Raw genomic sequence first — 18,754 nt, 5'->3', positions numbered from 1 at the left:
GTCCAGCTATGTTAAGCTATGCAATCTGTTTGCAAGTTTTCTAATCGTACCAATTAGCCTACATTCAAGCTAATATCTTTGTATCATAATGCTTTTATTACGTATGTTCAGAGTTAACATGTAGGCCTACAGTCAGTAGACCTACAAGGGGTCAACAATTCACAAAATATTTCCGTCGGTACATTTACAAGTTGTGCCCCCCCCCCCCTCGTTCAGGAAACCTGGCTACATCTGAATACCCCATAGTTCTGTTAGCAACCTCTCCGCTGTGACTAAATTAGCTCCCCTTAAAATATCAATGATTGATTTCCTCGTGGCTAACCTTCCATCACTCTGCTCGCGATCTCGCCATTCTCTTAATGCACGATCAGCAAGTATAAATAATTGAGGAGCAATACTCTGTTCGCCATTCTCAACATCCTTCTCTCCTTTCAAGATGATCCTGTTTGGCTTTCTTAACATCCTCTCACTCATGCCAAGATGTGTTAAGACATTTATGAGGTCATCAGTTGTAAGCTCAGTTTTGCATATTACATCTATGAAATCTGCATCAGATGCATTCTGGTCACCTGTATAAAGGAAGCCGAGATAGATTATTACCGATATGCAAAGAGCAGTTTAGGGATTTTTTTTCTTTTTCAATGTTAAAAAAACCTATTGGACATAAGCAGTTCATCCCGAGTTTAAGAAGGTAGGTCAAAAGTCTGTATGCGGTACAAAGATTTCATTTTTATTTCAAAATCATGTCAAACTCATCGCATTGATAAACTCTTTGGATATGTAAATTATATTTAAGTCACAAATCAGCAAAACTACATAATGGAAAGGTTTCTATACAAATTTAACGATTCTCTTATAAACATGATAAACCACCATGCGCACAGTTTCCACCTCGATACACATGAGCACACATTTAATTCCAACAGCTCTCTAGCAAGCAGTGATTGTCACCACTACAGTCTTTGATTACACTACACGGTTGAGTGCATAGCATCGAAGAGCTGTGGAGCTTCTAGCTGAACAATGGGCCTCTTTGATTGGATTTTGTCGAAACCTCAAGTGTTCCCTTCATCCAATTAGAATTTTTTTATCGAACAAAAGCTAACACTTCCCCCTAAAAACAATTTTCGTCACTGGTCACTTGTAACAGATAACGCAATTTAATATGTTATAGCAAGGCGAATGTGGTAGATCTGTTGAAAGCTTCCTATCCAAGCACATTTTTTGACCAAAATGTAGGTTTTAAAAGTCAAAACCTCAAGTGTTCCTAACAGCATTTTTCAAATTTTATGTCATTAAAGATGAAGCCCCTCTTTTGGTATAGGGAATTAGTCAAGGTTAAAATGTATCCATGTAAATTCTGTTCTATCTGTCATCAAATAGCAGGTCTAAGTCAGTTCTTTTGTGGAGAACTGGCCAAGCGGGGCTTCCTGTGGGTAATGAAAGAGCACACTTATATTGGCCATATACTAGCGTCACTAGAATGAGAAATGGCCAATTCTCTTTAAATTGCAAATCTAGTGCAAAAAGTTACTATTTTCGCCTGTTTTGTTATACGGTTGTAAACAAAATGCTAAAAGAGCGCTTACAAATTGATATGTACAGTAAGCAAAAGAATTAAGGTAGCAGTTGTGTTCACCTCTCTATATCCTAAATAAAGACAAATGTGTCAAAATTAATGGATGAGAATTAAAGAAACGGTGATTAAAACCTAATGAAGATACGAAATAAAAAGTTGCACTTTTGTGTTCTAATCAATGAAAGCACGACCCTATAGTTTTTCGTGCTAATCAATGAAAGCACGGCGCTAGTAGTGCTCTTGTTCACTAACGCTTTGTGTACAATGCAAACTGCAACTTTAAAAGACTTTTAAAATTAGCATCTTCCTTGGCTTTTTGGATCTTCGTATCTTTATTTCTTGAACAATGCCAACGAATGAGGTCTTAAATTCGAGCTAAAAGACACAGCTATTGGCTGTTGGTTCCAATTATGACATATCTGCCTTTGTTTAGGATATACAGGGGATGAACGTAACTGGTACCTTAATTATTTGGCTTACTGTATATTTCACCCAATTGTGACTGTTTCAATAAAATACCTTTAATCTTCTTTTCTGTTTCGGACTGTATATCCAGATTTCCCATTTCATCAGACAGTTCTGCAGATATGAAAATATATGAAATAATGTTATAACAATGGGAGACGACAACATCTATATAAATTACAGATTGTGTGTGCGAATGACAAACAAGTGCAGTGAGGAATGGCAAACACCGCGATATCTGAAGACAGAAGAAAGAGGGTGATATGCAATCATCGCATCGGTATTAGATAACTCTTCAAGTGTAGTTAAACACAATCCAAACGGGAAAGTTCTATTGTACATTTTCTTGATGATTAAAAATACACTCTGCAGTCATTTGCCACCCGCGAGTAAAGGGATTATCCAATTGAATACCTAAGTGGAAGAAAGGCCCAATTCCATCAACACTTTTTTTTTTGAGATCTAAACAACAAACTCAATGTTTGGAAAAGTTTTAGTGACATACTGTTGTCATCTTCATGGATCTTTAGCGTACATGACCATAACATATATTATAACATACATGTGAAATGATATAATGTGTTTCAATGGCAACGGTACAGGTCTTAATACAATACGATAAAACTCTTGGAGTTGGGCCCTTCTTCCACTTAGGAATTCAATTGATAGTCTGTTATAAAACCGAATTTACTTTAATTTGGCTCACTTTAGCATTAAGGGGGTTTAATACCCTGATTTTCATCAGTACCCCTCTCCTTTTTTTCTTGCAAATTGATGAAGTACATAAATATTATGTTCATCACCTCATGTCCTGAACTTATAAAATATCTCTACCTACAAAGTGCTTTTAAACTATTTTAGTATATCATTTTTGCCCTATATACTTTTTTGTTTACCTGTTACTATGGGATTATAGTAACTCAGTATGTGTGCCTCATAACAAAACACAATTTATTCTATTCAAGTAGTACTTGAATAGAGTAAAAATAGAGTATATCTTATGTTATACCATCTTCAGATTGTGATCAACCAGGCATGCTAAAATATCTCTTCCACAATGAATGGTATAGCAAATTTAATATAGCCTCTATCATGTGTTGTCATGGTTGTTTGGAAAAGAGATTTCTATAAGGCTATAGGTCATCATAGGTCAGGTTATAAGTCACCTGGTTGAGGTCAAATTTAGGCATCCATTTTGAACAACATGTGATATGTCAACATAGCTGTAATGAGGCATCAATTTTGATATTTGGTCGAGTTTTTCTTTTACTGGATCTGGATATAATGCTATGATGGGCAGAATAACATTTCTTTTCTTGGGAATGGATGTAAATGTTGAGTACAATTTAGATTGTTTAGTTGAAATTAGATTGGAAAAACGAAGGTAAAATTGGTACCAAAATCACAAAAATGAAGCTTATGAAAAGCTACCTAATATGATGGTACAGGTGACGAGAAATACAAATTTTTCCACAGAACTGTAGCTTGGTTGTGTTTTTCCATATAACTTTATTTGGTTGTGGGAACTTTTTACCTATGGCTTAATTAGGTTTCAGTGAAATAATGTAGCTCAACATTGAAAATAGAAGCATTTTAACCAGTTCGTTTGTTGATAGGTTAAAGGTGAACCTCATTGAAAATAAAGTTATATATCAATGGAAAGCTTATGATGTCAGGAAGCAGAAAAGAATATATTTTATTTGCCTAACGTACCAGGGTAGACATAATCTCCATGCAAAGATTGGATATTGGCACCCCCCCCCCCTAAATTACAAAACGAAATCGTTCAAATTGGGCGCTTTCGTTGATGACGTCAGCCCGGGGACACACAGTTACTTCCGGGGTTAATTGTAAACACAATGTCCATGCATTACTGTGGAATGCATCGGGCCAATGCACGAATTCAATCATTGTCAACTTACTTTACATGAAAAATATCTTCAATAAAATAAGAATATTACATGAAGGAAACATCATGATCAAATCAAGAATGAAGTTCCTGCATAAAGTGTGTGGATTTAAAATGGAAAAAAGTGCTGGCCGGGGGGATTTGGGATAGGCCAAGCCATCCACGATATGCATAGGGAAAAGACTATGGAAAAGGGGATCTTGTTCTTCCATACAGAGGCCAAATTAAACCACACTCGGCACACCCGCAAGCAAGCAGTCCAAATATCCCAATGCAAATAGCAGGATAGCAGACCAGTAAATCCAACAAAATCATATCATCAACTAGGACCATCAATACGGAATCACCTTCCTAAGTCATGTGTAAGTCGGGATTCGTTCGCAGAATTCGGTCGGGGTTTTATAAACAGTACATTGTACAACAGGCATATAAATGTATTATTTACACATAACTCCATATGAAAATGACAAAAACAGAAAAATCTAATTTGTTTTAATGTTGGAATGGCACATAACTCATATCGTCACATGCCCTGCCTGCAGTCTATAAACTCTAAAAGACGGGGAAAAGAAGAACAAATAGCCCGGCAAATTTTGCACGTTCACTCGAGTATGCCTATACAATACCTGCAGGCTACATGTAATAATTCTTCTTCATTTTTTTTGATATATTTATAAACAATAATAATTCTTGGGAATAATACATAAAATTTGATACATGTAATACGTGCTCTTCTCATTGCACGTATTTACAGCCCGTAACCAGTAGTAGACGAAATGGCAATCCTTTTAGAGGAATTGGAAAATAGACGAAATTGTATTAGACTAACAGGTTATTAGACCATACGAGTGTATTGGACCTGGCGGTTATTAGACCAAATGGTTATTAGACTGTATGGTTAGTGGACATACTAGTTTAGACCAAGCAATATTTGACTAAATGGACATTAGACTAGACTAAGTGGCAATTAGCCTTTCTGGTAATTATACCAATTTGAGATGCGACTCAATGAACACCAGAAACAGTCGGGAAGCCAGTTCACGATTTCGAGCAAATCTTAAACATGGACGTAGCCCCTTGCCGAACTTCGCCCCTTTGTTCAGAGTCGAGGCTGTTTTGGCGCCTTAAATAGAGGGCGGTAGTTTTACTGCTATAGTTCAGGTCAAAAATAACCAATCGACGCGGAACTTTCAGAATCGGATCGCCATATAAGGATACAGCTTATGAATAATTATACTTCATTTCTAAGGCAGTAACCGCATCCCTCGAGCACTGATTAGTGGCCCGCATCGCAGGTGAGTTTTTGATTTGTCTCTTTTATTTACCTTTTTCCTAATCTGCCACAGGTCGTATAGCGTGTGTCAGTACTATAATTTATTGAAATTTTGATTGAAACATGTCTTAATTTACGAATTCTTAAAAATTTTTCGCCGGACGCCTCGCGAAAAATGAAATAATTGGCTGTTACTGAGGCTTATCTGTGAAATGACTAGGGTGACGAATTTTGCACCACTGCGCACACGCAAATTATACTTTGCGTATAAAAACATGAACGTGATGAAACTTTTTCCTAATCTGCCACAGGTCGTTTAGCGTGTGTCAGTACTATGATTTATAGAAATTTTGATTGAAACATGTCTTAATTTACGAATTCTTAAAAAATTTTCGCCGGACGCCTCGCGAAAAATGAAATAATTGGCTGTTACTGAGGCTTGTCTGTGGCTACCGTGAAATGACTAGCATGACTAGGGGTGACGAATTTTGCACCACTGCGCGCACAAACAAATTTTAATGTGCGTATAAAAACATGAAATGCATCCAGTTTGTATGGAATACGAATTCAGCTTGTGCTTTTATAAATTATCCTCGATCGTGAATATAAATTTGCGATGAACGTCGATGAATTATTCGTTTTCAGTGACTTGCAAGTTGCACAATGTGCATGACTCGACTTGTCATGCAAGCATAAATATGAATAATGGATGGAATCAGGGCTGTCAACTCTCACGCATTGGCCGTGAGTCTCACGCATTGGGTCACTTTCTCACGGTCTCACGCCAAGGTATTAATCTCACGCCTAGCTAGGTAGTAAATCTCACGCAAAATTAGTAAATTCTCACGCATCGTCATGAATAATTTGTTACTCCTGCCCCCCCCCTTTTCACATTCTCGAGCGCCGTGGCTCAAATAATCATTCATGGTACAAAATGAACATCGGCGTTGGCAAATCCCGGTACGTCTCTGTCTCACGCCAAGCAATTCCAAAAAGTTGACAGCCCTGGATGGAATTGAATGTTGCTTATTTGCACGTTTTGGGTCAAGCTGGGAGAAAAATATCCCAGGTGGACCCAAAATATCGTATCACACGATAGACCATCTAAGTTATCGTAAATCGGTTTCTCCCAGGTAGACCGTAAAATTTTGGTTGCCACAATGGCAATGCCACATTCGGCCCACAAACGCCCAGGATTTTTAGCCAGGTCGACCCACGACAAGAATGTAATTAGGCCTACGTGATCCGACCATGGCGATACACATGTGACGAGTATAAATCATTGATTGTACAGCATTCATTCATAAATTTTGCAAGCACCGATGACTACAATATGGTTTGTCACTTGGCATCCAAATTAATTCACAGTCATAGGCCTACTCTCATATTCGTATTTATTAAAGTATTCTTGTTTTAGTTTGCAAAATACAGAGGTAATTTAAGCAGATATATAGTCATACTTCCAAGTTTTCTACTTTCTTGGATTTGCGTCAACGTGTACACACACGATAAGCTTAAGCTTAGGCCTACATAGTTTGCCAGCCCATACAGCGCTCAGATGACTATGTTTTCAGACTGAATAAATTATGAGCGGTCATAGGATCAAATAATCCAACAAAGAATCACCCTGTCGAAGTGCCGGACATATACATGTTTTATGGATACTTTATTATTATTTGGTCCACAACCACAGAATTAAAGACAACAACCCGCCACGAAAGTGGTGCCAATTTCTATTAGCCTAGGCTGTCTTTCGATCAACAAGCACAGAGTGTGCAATGACACTCTGCAATGAATCTCCCAGCTTGACCAATTCGGCCTTATTTGCAGGCCTACAAAATGTAATCAAAAAGAATTGAAATAGATGCTAGCGTGCATGCTATAGGCAAAATATCTTGACCAATCACCGTCCTTAGTTGAGCGATCGTGTTGTTCCACGAAAAGTACGGTGATGCAATGGTACGCAGAAGAAAGTTTGCACATTCTCTCATGATGATCAAGAATTATTTACTTTGCCAAGACATTTTTGATGTATTTCTCGCTCTCATTTGACATTGCATTCGCACATGCACATGCACAGCAGTAAATGTACCGTAAGCTTACCATATGAAATATGATTAGTTATTATATCCGGTTTATTTAGGCACCGGAGTTTCGCGCGGTTCGCGCAAAAGCGCACATTTTCGCGCATTTGGGTGTCCAAAGCGCATTTTGGGTTCCATCGAGAATGTTCACGATTTTGACCCATCGATAAGCTTAAAGTTAAAACTTACGATTTTATGCCCCAAATCGGCAGCATTTACAAGAAAATTCACGCAATATTGGTTCTAACTTCACTTATGTACATCAAAATACAAATAACGATCATTAAACCAAGCATAATGTGGGGAAATTTGCCCTTGCTTTCGACATTTCGATCGACGATTTGTGATGGTCGCCATCTTTATTTTTTATTTTTTCCAGAAACTGGAAATGAACCGGAAGTCGTTCGTAATTGATTGACATGCCACATTGTTTTACCGATGTTTTTTTTGTGTTTTGCATTGAAAACAGGGGATCGCGCATTTTAGCGCATTTTGACCTATTTTTTGGCGCATTTTCGCGCATTTTGAAAAGTGGCCAGCGCATTTTGCCGTTTTAAATCGCGCGAAACTCCGGTGCCTAGGTTTATTATACTTTTAGAATTTGATTATCAAATCTAATGGGCCAGTGACCGTGCCTTGTGGCACACTAGATTCCCCTTCAACCCATTTTGAGCACTCTCCGTCGATCACAACGCGCTATGCATTTTCTTTGCGTGACAAACAACTCAATATTTTTGCATTTTTCTCAAAAATTAAAGTGCATTGGGGACAAGTAAGATATGTATATTATAGGGGCAAGGACTGCAACTACTGCACTGGAAATTTTATGTCAGCATAGACAACCGTTGTGGAGTTACACTCAAAAATGAGGGAAAACCAATATTTGATCAATAAATCATTAACTACCTGCTTTGAGTTGCTGAATTTTCAGTACAGTAGTTGTAGTCCTTGCCCCTATAATATGCATATCTTGACTTGTCACCAATGTGCTATAATTTTTGAGAAAATGCAAAAATAAGCACAAAATTGGCCAGGGTGTAGTACCCCTTAAAAGCATTCTCATGTGTGGCACCTTATCAGACGCTTTTTGTTGTCAAGCTCCAAAGCTTGTTTCAGTGTTGCAAGTTTTCCGGTTTTGCCAGATTTCCGGTTTTTTTTTTTTAATCCGGATTTTTCCAGGGGATTTTTTTTTTTAAATAACATTTCTGGAAGTGGACTGGATGATGATATTTCACCATAGAATTAAAAAGAGCAACAAAAAAAAGGGGAGGAGGGGTTGATACCGTCATAGCCTATTCCCTGATCCCCAGCGTTCTCTAAAAAGATAGTGCTCCTGAACTTGTGCTAAAATTCAGTAGGCCTTTCTTTCCTTCTCTACATTGGCTCTAATTTCTGAAGACAATAGAAGTAAGTGACATTGACACACATTATTGCCTTGACATTTCAGGGAGAAGGTATTGTCTGATATACTGACTTGAGTCGCTCGATCGTGGAACCTGATGATACACAAGCAAAGAAGACAACAGTGAGTGAAGCAAAGGACAGGATAATAGATGTTGAAATGCCTGACACACAGTTTGTAAGTATGCAGCAGTGGTGTAGTGATCCTATGGAGAGCACCAACCATGATTGGGGGTACACAAGCCATTTTTGGCAATATTCCTGTGAGATTTCCCCCTTCCGTATGCCCCTATGATGATAAGCCACAGAGGTGTAGGATTATCTTAGGGTGCTGAATTGCAGGAAAGTGGACATTTTCCAGGGTGAGGCAATTTTGTGAAAAGTGGAAGTTTACAACAAATTTTGGACCAAAGCCCACCCCCACCGTGGGGGGGGGGGGGTGGTAGATACATGTCTGTTATCATTTTTCATTTTGTTTCCTTGAATATTTGTGAGTCATCCAATCTCGTCCAGTATAAATCAGCGTGCGGGGCTGTAGAATTTTTAACAACTACCGGAACTCCAATGTCTACATGTGCACTGTGCAGTCTAGCTAGTTGGTTGCTATGAGCACACCACATGTGGTAAAGAGCTGCTGTAAACTTGTGTAAAGAGGATAACATGCTGTCATGTAGATGACTGCTAACTAGTATGAGGCATCCAAATTCATTCATATCAATCAATACCTATCCACAATTGCAATCAAAGGCAGGCTACATGTAGATCCATTGAATTGTTTTTGCATGTGCCGGTTTCGAAGTGCAGGATATTTGAAATTTATAAGCATTTTGTGATACAATTGGTTGTCATTGAAAAAAAAAAAAAAAACTTCAATGCACAATTATTTTCCGTACCATTCCTCCGCTTCACCTTACAGTCTACTTTTTTTTCAAATTAAACTTAGGACATATCTGGCATTCTGGCTATTGTGGATGATCATTGCATGCAGCTCACTACAGCAAAATGGTGCACATTCTAATCAAGAAATATGGATACAGGTAAGAAAATAATATGCAAAAAAAAGTAACACCAAACTAAGTAAGGTGTTTCCAGATATTTCAATATGTCTCAAAGCTGTCACGTTCGTTCATTTTGCGGTGCACATTCACTTTTTGTTTTTTTCCACATTGGATTTAAAATCGTCATAAGCTTTGAGACATGTATATGTATGGAATTTTATTTCCTAAGTAATTGTATGATTAAGCCTGGTCAGAATGCTAGATGCTGGTTAACTAGGTGGTTGACCTGACCATCATTACCTACATGCTCCATGCTGTTTTTCCTGTCTGCCAGCCAAAAGAGAATTAATTTCTTTCTCCCACTCCCAGGTTTGCAAATCTTTTATACCCAAATTTCTTTTGTCCAAACCAGTTTATTAAAAACAAGGTTAATTATTAAAAAATTTTTGTCATCTCTTTTTTCAGATGTGGATGAACAAGGTGTAAAAATGTGGTTCTGATAGCACTGCCTTTCATATTGCTACAGTGAAGAAAGGAATGGCATCTTTCATTGATTTTCAGCCAGTAAGTTTTATTCAATTACCGTATGTGTATTAAAAGGAGCAGTACGTAAAATAACACATTGACTTCCTCTGTACTTTAATGTCAGAAATTACCACAGGTAGAATTTATTTTAATCTTGTGAGAATCCATTGGATTCTGAAATTTTACCAGAATCTGTAATGTTGACAAGAATCTCTTTGAATTCTCGTACATCTATTGAAGAAAATCCCTGCAAAGAATTTCATGGTTTCTAGGATTCTCTCTGAAATTATTAACCCTGATTTTACTATAACTGAAATGAAATTTAATTGAAAAATAACAGGCAGATTTTCCCTAACATTTTGACAAGGGGCCCTTATTTCTACATCAGTGTGGTGCAACCCAAAACATACTGTGGAATAAATATTCAGGTTTGGGTAGAGGTACAAGTAGTTGTTCCATTGACTATTTTACTGGTACAAGTGTGAGAAATCAGTGAATTACACACTATGAAGGTGCAGTTGCCCTGCAAAATGACAGTTTGATAAACAAGAATTTCCAGTCACTTTTGTTTTATTTTTGATGTTTTATGTTTATAATCTTACCTGAATGTTTTTTCTATAAGGTTTTTGTTCGCGACCCATTTTCAAATGGTCTGCGACACAAAAAAGGCTGTGACCCAGAATGGACCATTTGTAGAATCGATCTAGGCATTACCGCATACTTGTTGATTGTTAAATCCTTGACAGACACACACTTTTGAGGCCTGTTCACAAAGCATGGATATTAATTTTTCCATATTGTCATGGATATAAATGCAGCAAAAATAATAATTTTAAAACTAGCATGGAAAAGAGGGGGAGGGGCAAGGGAGTGATGGTAACTTAAGCCACGATTAAGAGTGATAAAGTGAAAAACAATTAGCTTGCTGTGCAAACTATTTGTGTTGTGTACAGTGCTTGTTGTGCTCCCTGTCTACTCCCTCCCACTCAGTGTTAGTGATTAGTCCCAGTAATGATACTACCCCTACCCCTTTTCGGGTCTCAAATACTGCATCATTTTATTTACTGGGGTATATTTATCATTTTTTACAGGCAAACCTACCACAATACTTGGATGCTCTCTCGCGGAAGAGACGACTGCCATTTGTTCTCATACTCGACCCACAGGATCTACCGTCGCCATTGTTGAAGGGGGTGGAGGGGCGGTTGTGCCCTAAACCAGGAGAGATTGCAGAGGGCATTGGACGTGTGTTTTCAGGTTTTTCACGTGCTAGACCAAGAGGTTGCCACATGTTTTACCCCATGGGAATTCATACAGAGAGTTTTTATTTCAATACGTACAAAGAAAAAACAAACCTAAATATTGCAGTTAATGTAGCTGGTGAAGGGACTATAAATATTCTGTACTAGAAAAATACAAATCTGATACCATGTTATAAAAAAATCAGATAGCACTTTCTGTGTACTTGTACAGTTGCTAACCTGAAGGATTGTGCACTTTTTAGTAGAAGCTTGAGAATTTCCACACATGAGATACAAGGTCAAATGTTGATTTTAAGATGTGGAGCCAAGAAGTGGGAGATGGGAGACGGTTAGCCCCCAGAAACCCTGAAATGGCCCCTGGTCCCATCTAAATTTCAGGTGACCAGGGGACACTTTTCTTCAGGAACTGGCCCCTGGTCACTATACCCAAAAATTCAATTCCATAGCCATTAATGCATGATGAACTTATTCAGAACATATATTGGCCCCTTGTTGATTAGAAGTGACCCCTTGTTCCATGTTGAATGAAGTGAACCAGGGGCCATTTTATGTAAAAATTAGCCCCTGGTTTATCATTTCTTATTTTCACCCTTGATCAGATCCTTTATTGAGCTATTCCAGTTGAAATCCATACACCCCCTTTGGAAGATATGACCGTAATCTCCCACACAGGGAGTGTTAATTTCAAATGGAGTTACCTCACCATCATTTTACAGATTTTGTCATAGGTAGAGCCTGTAATCTCACTGTACAAAAACTGTAATGCTTCAAATCAATTGCAAGCCCGGCTACCAGGGACCCGGGGACGTCGCGCGGGAGATTACCAAAGGCAATTGTAATAACCCCCGCTCTGCCCCGGGTATTGTCCTGGGTACCGGGCACAAACCCTCGGTACTGTCCCCGCCCATGCCAGCCGGGTTTCAAAGTGCTGTATTAATTTTCAATGTTTTTAATCAGCAAATCCAAAATTTAAGTATTTTCATGGCCCGCTACCGGGATGACTGATTGTACATCCCGGTACAGTCCCGGTACCGGGATGTACTTCTCTGGTAATTTCAGGGTGACAGTCCCGGGCATTGTGTGTACAGTGCCCGGGTCCCTGGTAGCCGGGCTTGCAATTGACGGAAGCATAAAATCACATTTTATGGGATTTCTGTGAAAAAAAACTCCCTAGTGTTTCTGGATCTGGTATTAGGTCTTATGGCATCACAAGTCGTGTGTATCTGTCAGCAATTGTGTGTACGTCAACAATTTGGTCTCATACATGTATGAACAGTTCAAATCCTATGATTATCCTATTGCAATCATTATTATGCTTTTAGAATCTTCCATCCTATACTTTAAAAATACACATTTTTAAAAACCAATTATTCTGGATATCTGCCCTCAAACTGAAATTGGCGACCAATTAGGCCCTACACCTGAACATGGAGGTCTCTGCATCAGCTTGCAGTCCACGATCACCATACATGTAGCGTATAGATATTGAAATACCATTTAGCAACCCCACTTTTAAGCGGTTACAGAATGTAATTGAGAAAATTAAAATTTTGACCAAAAATCACATTTTTGACCAAAAAATCACATTTTTGAAGAAAAATTATATTTTTGATCAAAAATAACATTTGTGACCAAAAAATCACATTTTTGACCAAAAATCATATTTTTGACCAAAAAATCACACTTTTGAAGAAAAATTATATTTTTGATCATAAATCACATTTGTGACAAAAAAAATCACATTTTTGACCAAAAATCATGTTTTTGACCAAAAATTAATTTTTTTAATAAAAATCTGATTCTCAAAGCATAATAATGTTAAATTGTATGGATCCTTTCACACGATACACAAAGATATTGGTCTCGCTGTGAGTTTACAGGCATGGGATTTTCCAGTGGAAATACTGGAACCAGTCTTTTTTGATGTAAAAATTCCCACAGTTTTATTTATTTTCAGGTGTTCTTGTCCAATTTTACGCGCTTTTCCAGACTTTTATTTATAAATGCGTAGTCCCATGCCTGGTTTAAAAGATATCGTGCGCGGCTATCGCCTCGCACAATATCTTTGTGTATCACGCGTAAGGTGTAAAAATATAGTTGTGTGTTCGTATTTTGATAAATTGCCTCTTCTAAACAATAAAATGTTGGAATTATAATAAATGCAATTTCCAATTATAAAATACAATTTTATAATTGCAGTACACATTGCATGTTCTAATTAACAGAACTATATTACATGATTATACCGGTACTACAAAATAAACAGATGGACATCTGTGCAGGTAATTGTGTCCACCAGGCAAGCCCGTACGCACGGAGGGGGTGCTTCCCCCTAATTTTGGAAAAATATACCAGAAGTCCCAAAATTTCAGAATTTGAGAGCGCAGCAAAAAAAAAAAAAGTATAAGGATTTTTACTTTTTACAAAAAGGTCCAAATTTTGGGAAGAAAGTCCACTTTTCATAAAATTGCCCCCCCATTGAAAAAAAGTCCACTTTTTCAAAATCAGCACCCCAAACGTAATCCTAACCAGGTTGCAAATGGCTGTCACAGAATTATTCCCAATACTATAATTTTCATAAATGAACAGAGTGTCCTAAAAAGTAAAATGTTGTAAATTAACTCTGTTAAAGCTGTTGGACTGAATTGACCTCAGTGCAATATTGTATTAAAATAAAAATGCCCTACAAATAAATGCCTTGTAAGTTGTATTACTAAACTGTAGTCATTGTGTTTCATTAAAATGTACATTTCATTTGCAAGCAGTCAGATTTACTGCTGAAGTCAAATTTGACTACAATGAAGTCAAAGGGTAAAGGAATAACATGATATGGGGAAATGAGTAAATGATCCTATTTTGATATAAAATTGGATTGGTTTTGCATCGAATACACAAATTTATTGGTCTTTTTAAAATATTGGATGAGACATCTAGTCTAATATTTTAAAACTTGGCAAATCCAGTAAATTTTGTATTGGGTGAAAAAAACATACAATTTTATCATTATGTTTTCAGAATCCGTTTGTGGTCAAATGTGGTTTTAGAGTATAAAGGTGCCAAATGTGAGCCAAAAATTGCTTGCACTTCCCGTTTGAGCTCCTTTTGACCTGCCAAAATTTGTTTGCCTCTTTTGGGTTGCCTCAAAAAATTATTGTGCCCCCCCCCCCTAACGTATAATTCATAAATCTGTCAAAGAAACAAGGGTGGACCTTGAACCTAGCTTAACCACAGGCCCGTAGGCTTAGCCTAGCCCTCCCAAAGTGCAAATGCCAAAAACGTCGCATAGGCCTATATTTTACCCAAACAGTCCATTTGCACCGCAGGCCTAGCCTAGCCCTCCCAAATTGCAAATGCCAAAAACGTTGCATAGGCCTATATTTTACCCAAACAGTCCATTTGCACCACATGCGCGTAGGCCTAGCCTAACCCTCCCAAAGTGCAAATGCCAAAAACGTTGCATAGGCCTATATTTTACCCAAACAGTCCATTTGCACCACACGCCCGTAGGCCTAGCCTAACCCTCCCAAAGTGCAAATGCCAAAAAACGTCGCATAGGACTATATTTTACCCAAACAGTCCATTTGCACCACACGCCCGTAGGCCTAGCCTAACCCTCCCAAAGTGCAAATGCCAAAAAACGTCGCATAGGACTATATTTTACCCAAACAGTCCATTTGCACCACACGCCCGTAGGCCTAGCCTAACCCTCCCAAAGTGCAAATGCCAAAAAACGTCGCATAGGCCTATATTTTACCCAAACAGTCCATTTGCACCACACGCCCGTATAGGCCTAGCCTAACCCTCCCAAAGTGCAAATGCCAAAAAACGTCGCATAGGCCTATATTTACCCACACAGTTGATTTGCGAGGCAAAAAATAAGTTTCTTTGTGCCTTTTTGGTCAAAAGGTCAAAATTTTGAACAAAAAGTCCACCTTTTCAAAATTCTCCCCGGTCAACTTTTTCAAAATCACCCCGCCCCCCCAAAAAAAAAAAAATCCTGGTTACGAGCCTGCTTAACCATTTACAAATTTGAAGAAGTCGGGAGAGAGAGCAGTGGCTTCATTTTCTTTTTTGACTAGATATTACCGGGTAGTGGATGGGGGGTTGAATTAATTTCTTCTAAAGTTTGAATCCAGCACCAGTTTAAAAGGATCAGAATATTTTCCTGACAGCAAATTTAGTAGTATTATTTCATATATATTTTTGACAAAGACAAAAATACTATGAGGGGTAATAGGCCTATAGCCTATAACAGTTGACCTAATATTCTCACTTTTAGGGTAGGCCTACATTTGTATAGTCAAAGTGACATGAACAAATCAAAAATACAGGCCTACTAATATTAACCCCTCCCGGTGCCGTTTACTTGAAAGTTGTAGGCCTATTAGTATTATTAGACTATAGCGGCCGTGAAAACAGTTAGCCCTAAGCCTACCTTGAATAGCCCAGTAGGCATATAGACCAACCTACGTGGTCGTATCTTAGTAAAAAGTAAATTTATGAAATTCATACAACCTACTCCAACTCATACACGTCGCGTCCGGGGCTAAAATCGAGTTTTCAACGTACTTTTACGTGCGTCAGAGAGGCCGTTTATATTTGGTGCTGTGCGCCCGTAATGTACGAAAACAACAAGCTTCGCCGTTCCGCCATTTTGTTTACGCGGCTGCAGACGACGGCGATATTTTGTCGGATATTAAATCTGCCACAGGTCGTATAGCGTGTTTTTGCGCATTCCCCTTCACACACAAGTTAAGTACTGTATAAAACTACATTTTGATGAACAAATTAGTGATGGACGTGTTAACCGACAACTTATTACAAGGATTTTCCTGTGTTTTTGGCGTCACTCACTGCCGAAAACGGCCGATTTTGGCATAGTAAATCGCGCATTTTACCAAAACGCCATTGAATTCCTTCAATCTAATTCTTGAAATATCATCATTCAAATGTCCCTTACACAATAATTTCACTGAATTTCAGAGAATTATCTAGTAATTGAAGCATTCGATGCATTATTGAAGAGGTCACTTTCACTTGAATTTGCCGCCATTTCTGGCGAGTATGTCACGTGACAAAATCGTAAGGTCACGGGTCAAACGGCAACTGGCTTCCCGACTGGAAAGTTACTACCAGGGTATCCAAAACCATGAAAAAAATATATATCTTTCTTCTTGGATCTCTTTCATGGAAGGAAGAGTTAGGGATTCAATCATGTTTCACCGTTGTTCATCACCGTTTAACAACGATGCGGCCGCGTCGTCTGCGTGGTTTACTTCGCGAGGGCAGCTTTAGCTGCCCGAGCCTTTCAACAACGAAAAGAAGCTAAATATCGTATAATTCACGATTATTTTACGAGGAATGTCAGTTAATCATTGCCACTCAGCCTTACAAAAACTTCGATGATTTCTCATTTGATATCAGCAATAAAACTACAGAATAAAACGGCAATGTTTAGCCGCTACCTGAAAAATACTGAATTCAACTTGTAAGCTGGCATACGCACAAAGGTTCCAGCAGAGGGCTGACAGTAAATTTCGCTGATCCCTCCTGTTCTTTTCTATGTCGATTTAACACACGATTCCCGCTGTTGTTTTGGTTCCACTTTAGCACCCCCGGTACACGCATGGAGGTCGCCATTTGAGGTTTTAGCACCCACTTTAGAACCCGGCTACCTTGACTACGCGTTCAGATAGCGCACAGTACGCGTTCCCAACTGTCAATCATTAGGGGTCAATCACCTCGAGCTTGACAACAATATCTGAATAGACTATCGCCAAGTCTTACGTGTATGCGAGAAATTTAGGTTAATTTTCGTGATTGAAACAGTATTTTTCTTGTATAAATCTTGGCCCGGATAGCGGGATTGTTGGTTGATTTAATGCATTTGATAAATTAAGTTCATGGATGCGCTAAAAAATATAATTAAAAGTATTCAAAAACCTGTTCAACATTTGAAAAAAATGCACTGTAGCAGGCTTGAAAAGTCTAACGGTGGATGCAGCAAGCCGCGATTTTTCATGACTTGAACGCAGAGCACGGACGCGATATAGCCGGTAGAAATCGCGGTAGTGTTCCAGGCCTACGCGATGGCAGGGTAGTGGCGGCTTCCATACTTTAATTACTTTTAAAACGAGCTGTCGCCGGGCTGGTTCCAGGCATGACGAATTTTACGCGCTCTCGCGTAACGCGTAGTCTCACTCGCGTTCGCGTATACGCTACAGTAAAAGTGTGGGTTCATCACGGTTTAACAACGGTTGGCGCCTGTACAAAGGTATAGGAAGAGTTGTTGAAATCTATTTCTTCCATGCTAAGACCAAACTGCATCCGGAAACCCGCAAGCAATCACCTCATGAGTACTAGTCCGCCATAGCAGGATAGCAAACTAGGTAATCATGTCAATTGGGACAATGCCAAAGTCAAGACGGTCACAACCAAAGTCATGTATGGCGTGAAAGGTTACATGTAGATTACATGGTTACATGTAGATTTTTGAAAATAATCTAAGTTAATGTTAACAAATATAAATATCCTTTTCATGACATACTCTATGTATCCTCTACTAGTACCCCTGTGAATGTCAAGTTTACAACCTACGTACTTAGCCCCCATTCCAGGCATTCCTGACCAAGCTCTTTCCGTGACATAATGCAACACGAGGTTCATTATACCACCGTTACAGCCACCATGCATTTGGCGGGGCACTTGAGTAGGCCCAGCCATAGCATGGCAGATGCAGTATATTTTATTCTGATAAACAAAGAATAATACTCAGTTCAGTCAGAAATATAATAACAAACAGCAGCGATTTCAAGTCAACAAAGTCCAAGCAAGCCCTAAATGCAAAAGATTGTTATTCATTTCACTATGTTGATAACAGGAGATACAGCGTGCAGAACTGCTCTCACCAAAAAACGTCTCTTATCAAATAACCATCTTTCTTTACCACCAAGAGTCAAGAAGCCCTAAAAGTGATTTATTTTCAGTGTAACCATATTTAATTTTTCAATATATTTCTTTTGTGCAATTAGGGATTCAATCATGTTTCACCGTTGTTCATCATCGATTAACAACGATGCGTCCGCGTCGTCTGAGTGGTTTACTTCGCGAGGGCAGCCGCGAGGGCAGCTTTAGCTGCCCGAGCGAAGTAAACCACGCAGACGCGCCGGACGCGAGTGATTGAATCCCTTTCAACAACGAAAAGAAGCTAAAGATCGTATAATTCACGATTATTTTACGAGGAATGTCAGTCAATCAT

The 18,754-nt window shown here is 38.6% G+C and overlaps 1 protein-coding gene across 1 annotated transcript in view; it reads right to left on the bottom strand.

Moving 5' to 3' along the window:
• Positions 1 to 225: 225 nt before the first annotated feature.
• LOC140140523 (uncharacterized) overlaps positions 226 to 18,754 on the bottom strand; it is a 52,187-nt gene continuing 33,658 nt past the window's right edge. Inside the window, exons 5-6 of the mRNA XM_072162282.1 lie at positions 2,099 to 2,158; positions 226 to 569 (exon numbers count right to left, since the gene is read on the bottom strand). Of these exons, the coding sequence (XP_072018383.1) occupies positions 226 to 569; positions 2,099 to 2,158 (404 nt within the window). The remainder of the gene's footprint in view (positions 570 to 2,098; positions 2,159 to 18,754) is intronic.

The sequence above is a fragment of the Amphiura filiformis genome, chromosome 19 (genome assembly GCF_039555335.1).
Source record: "Amphiura filiformis chromosome 19, Afil_fr2py, whole genome shotgun sequence".
Classification (NCBI taxonomy): domain Eukaryota; kingdom Metazoa; phylum Echinodermata; class Ophiuroidea; order Amphilepidida; family Amphiuridae; genus Amphiura; species Amphiura filiformis.
Note: the sequence above shows the minus strand (reverse complement) of the source record. Positions and strands in the feature narration are given on the sequence as shown.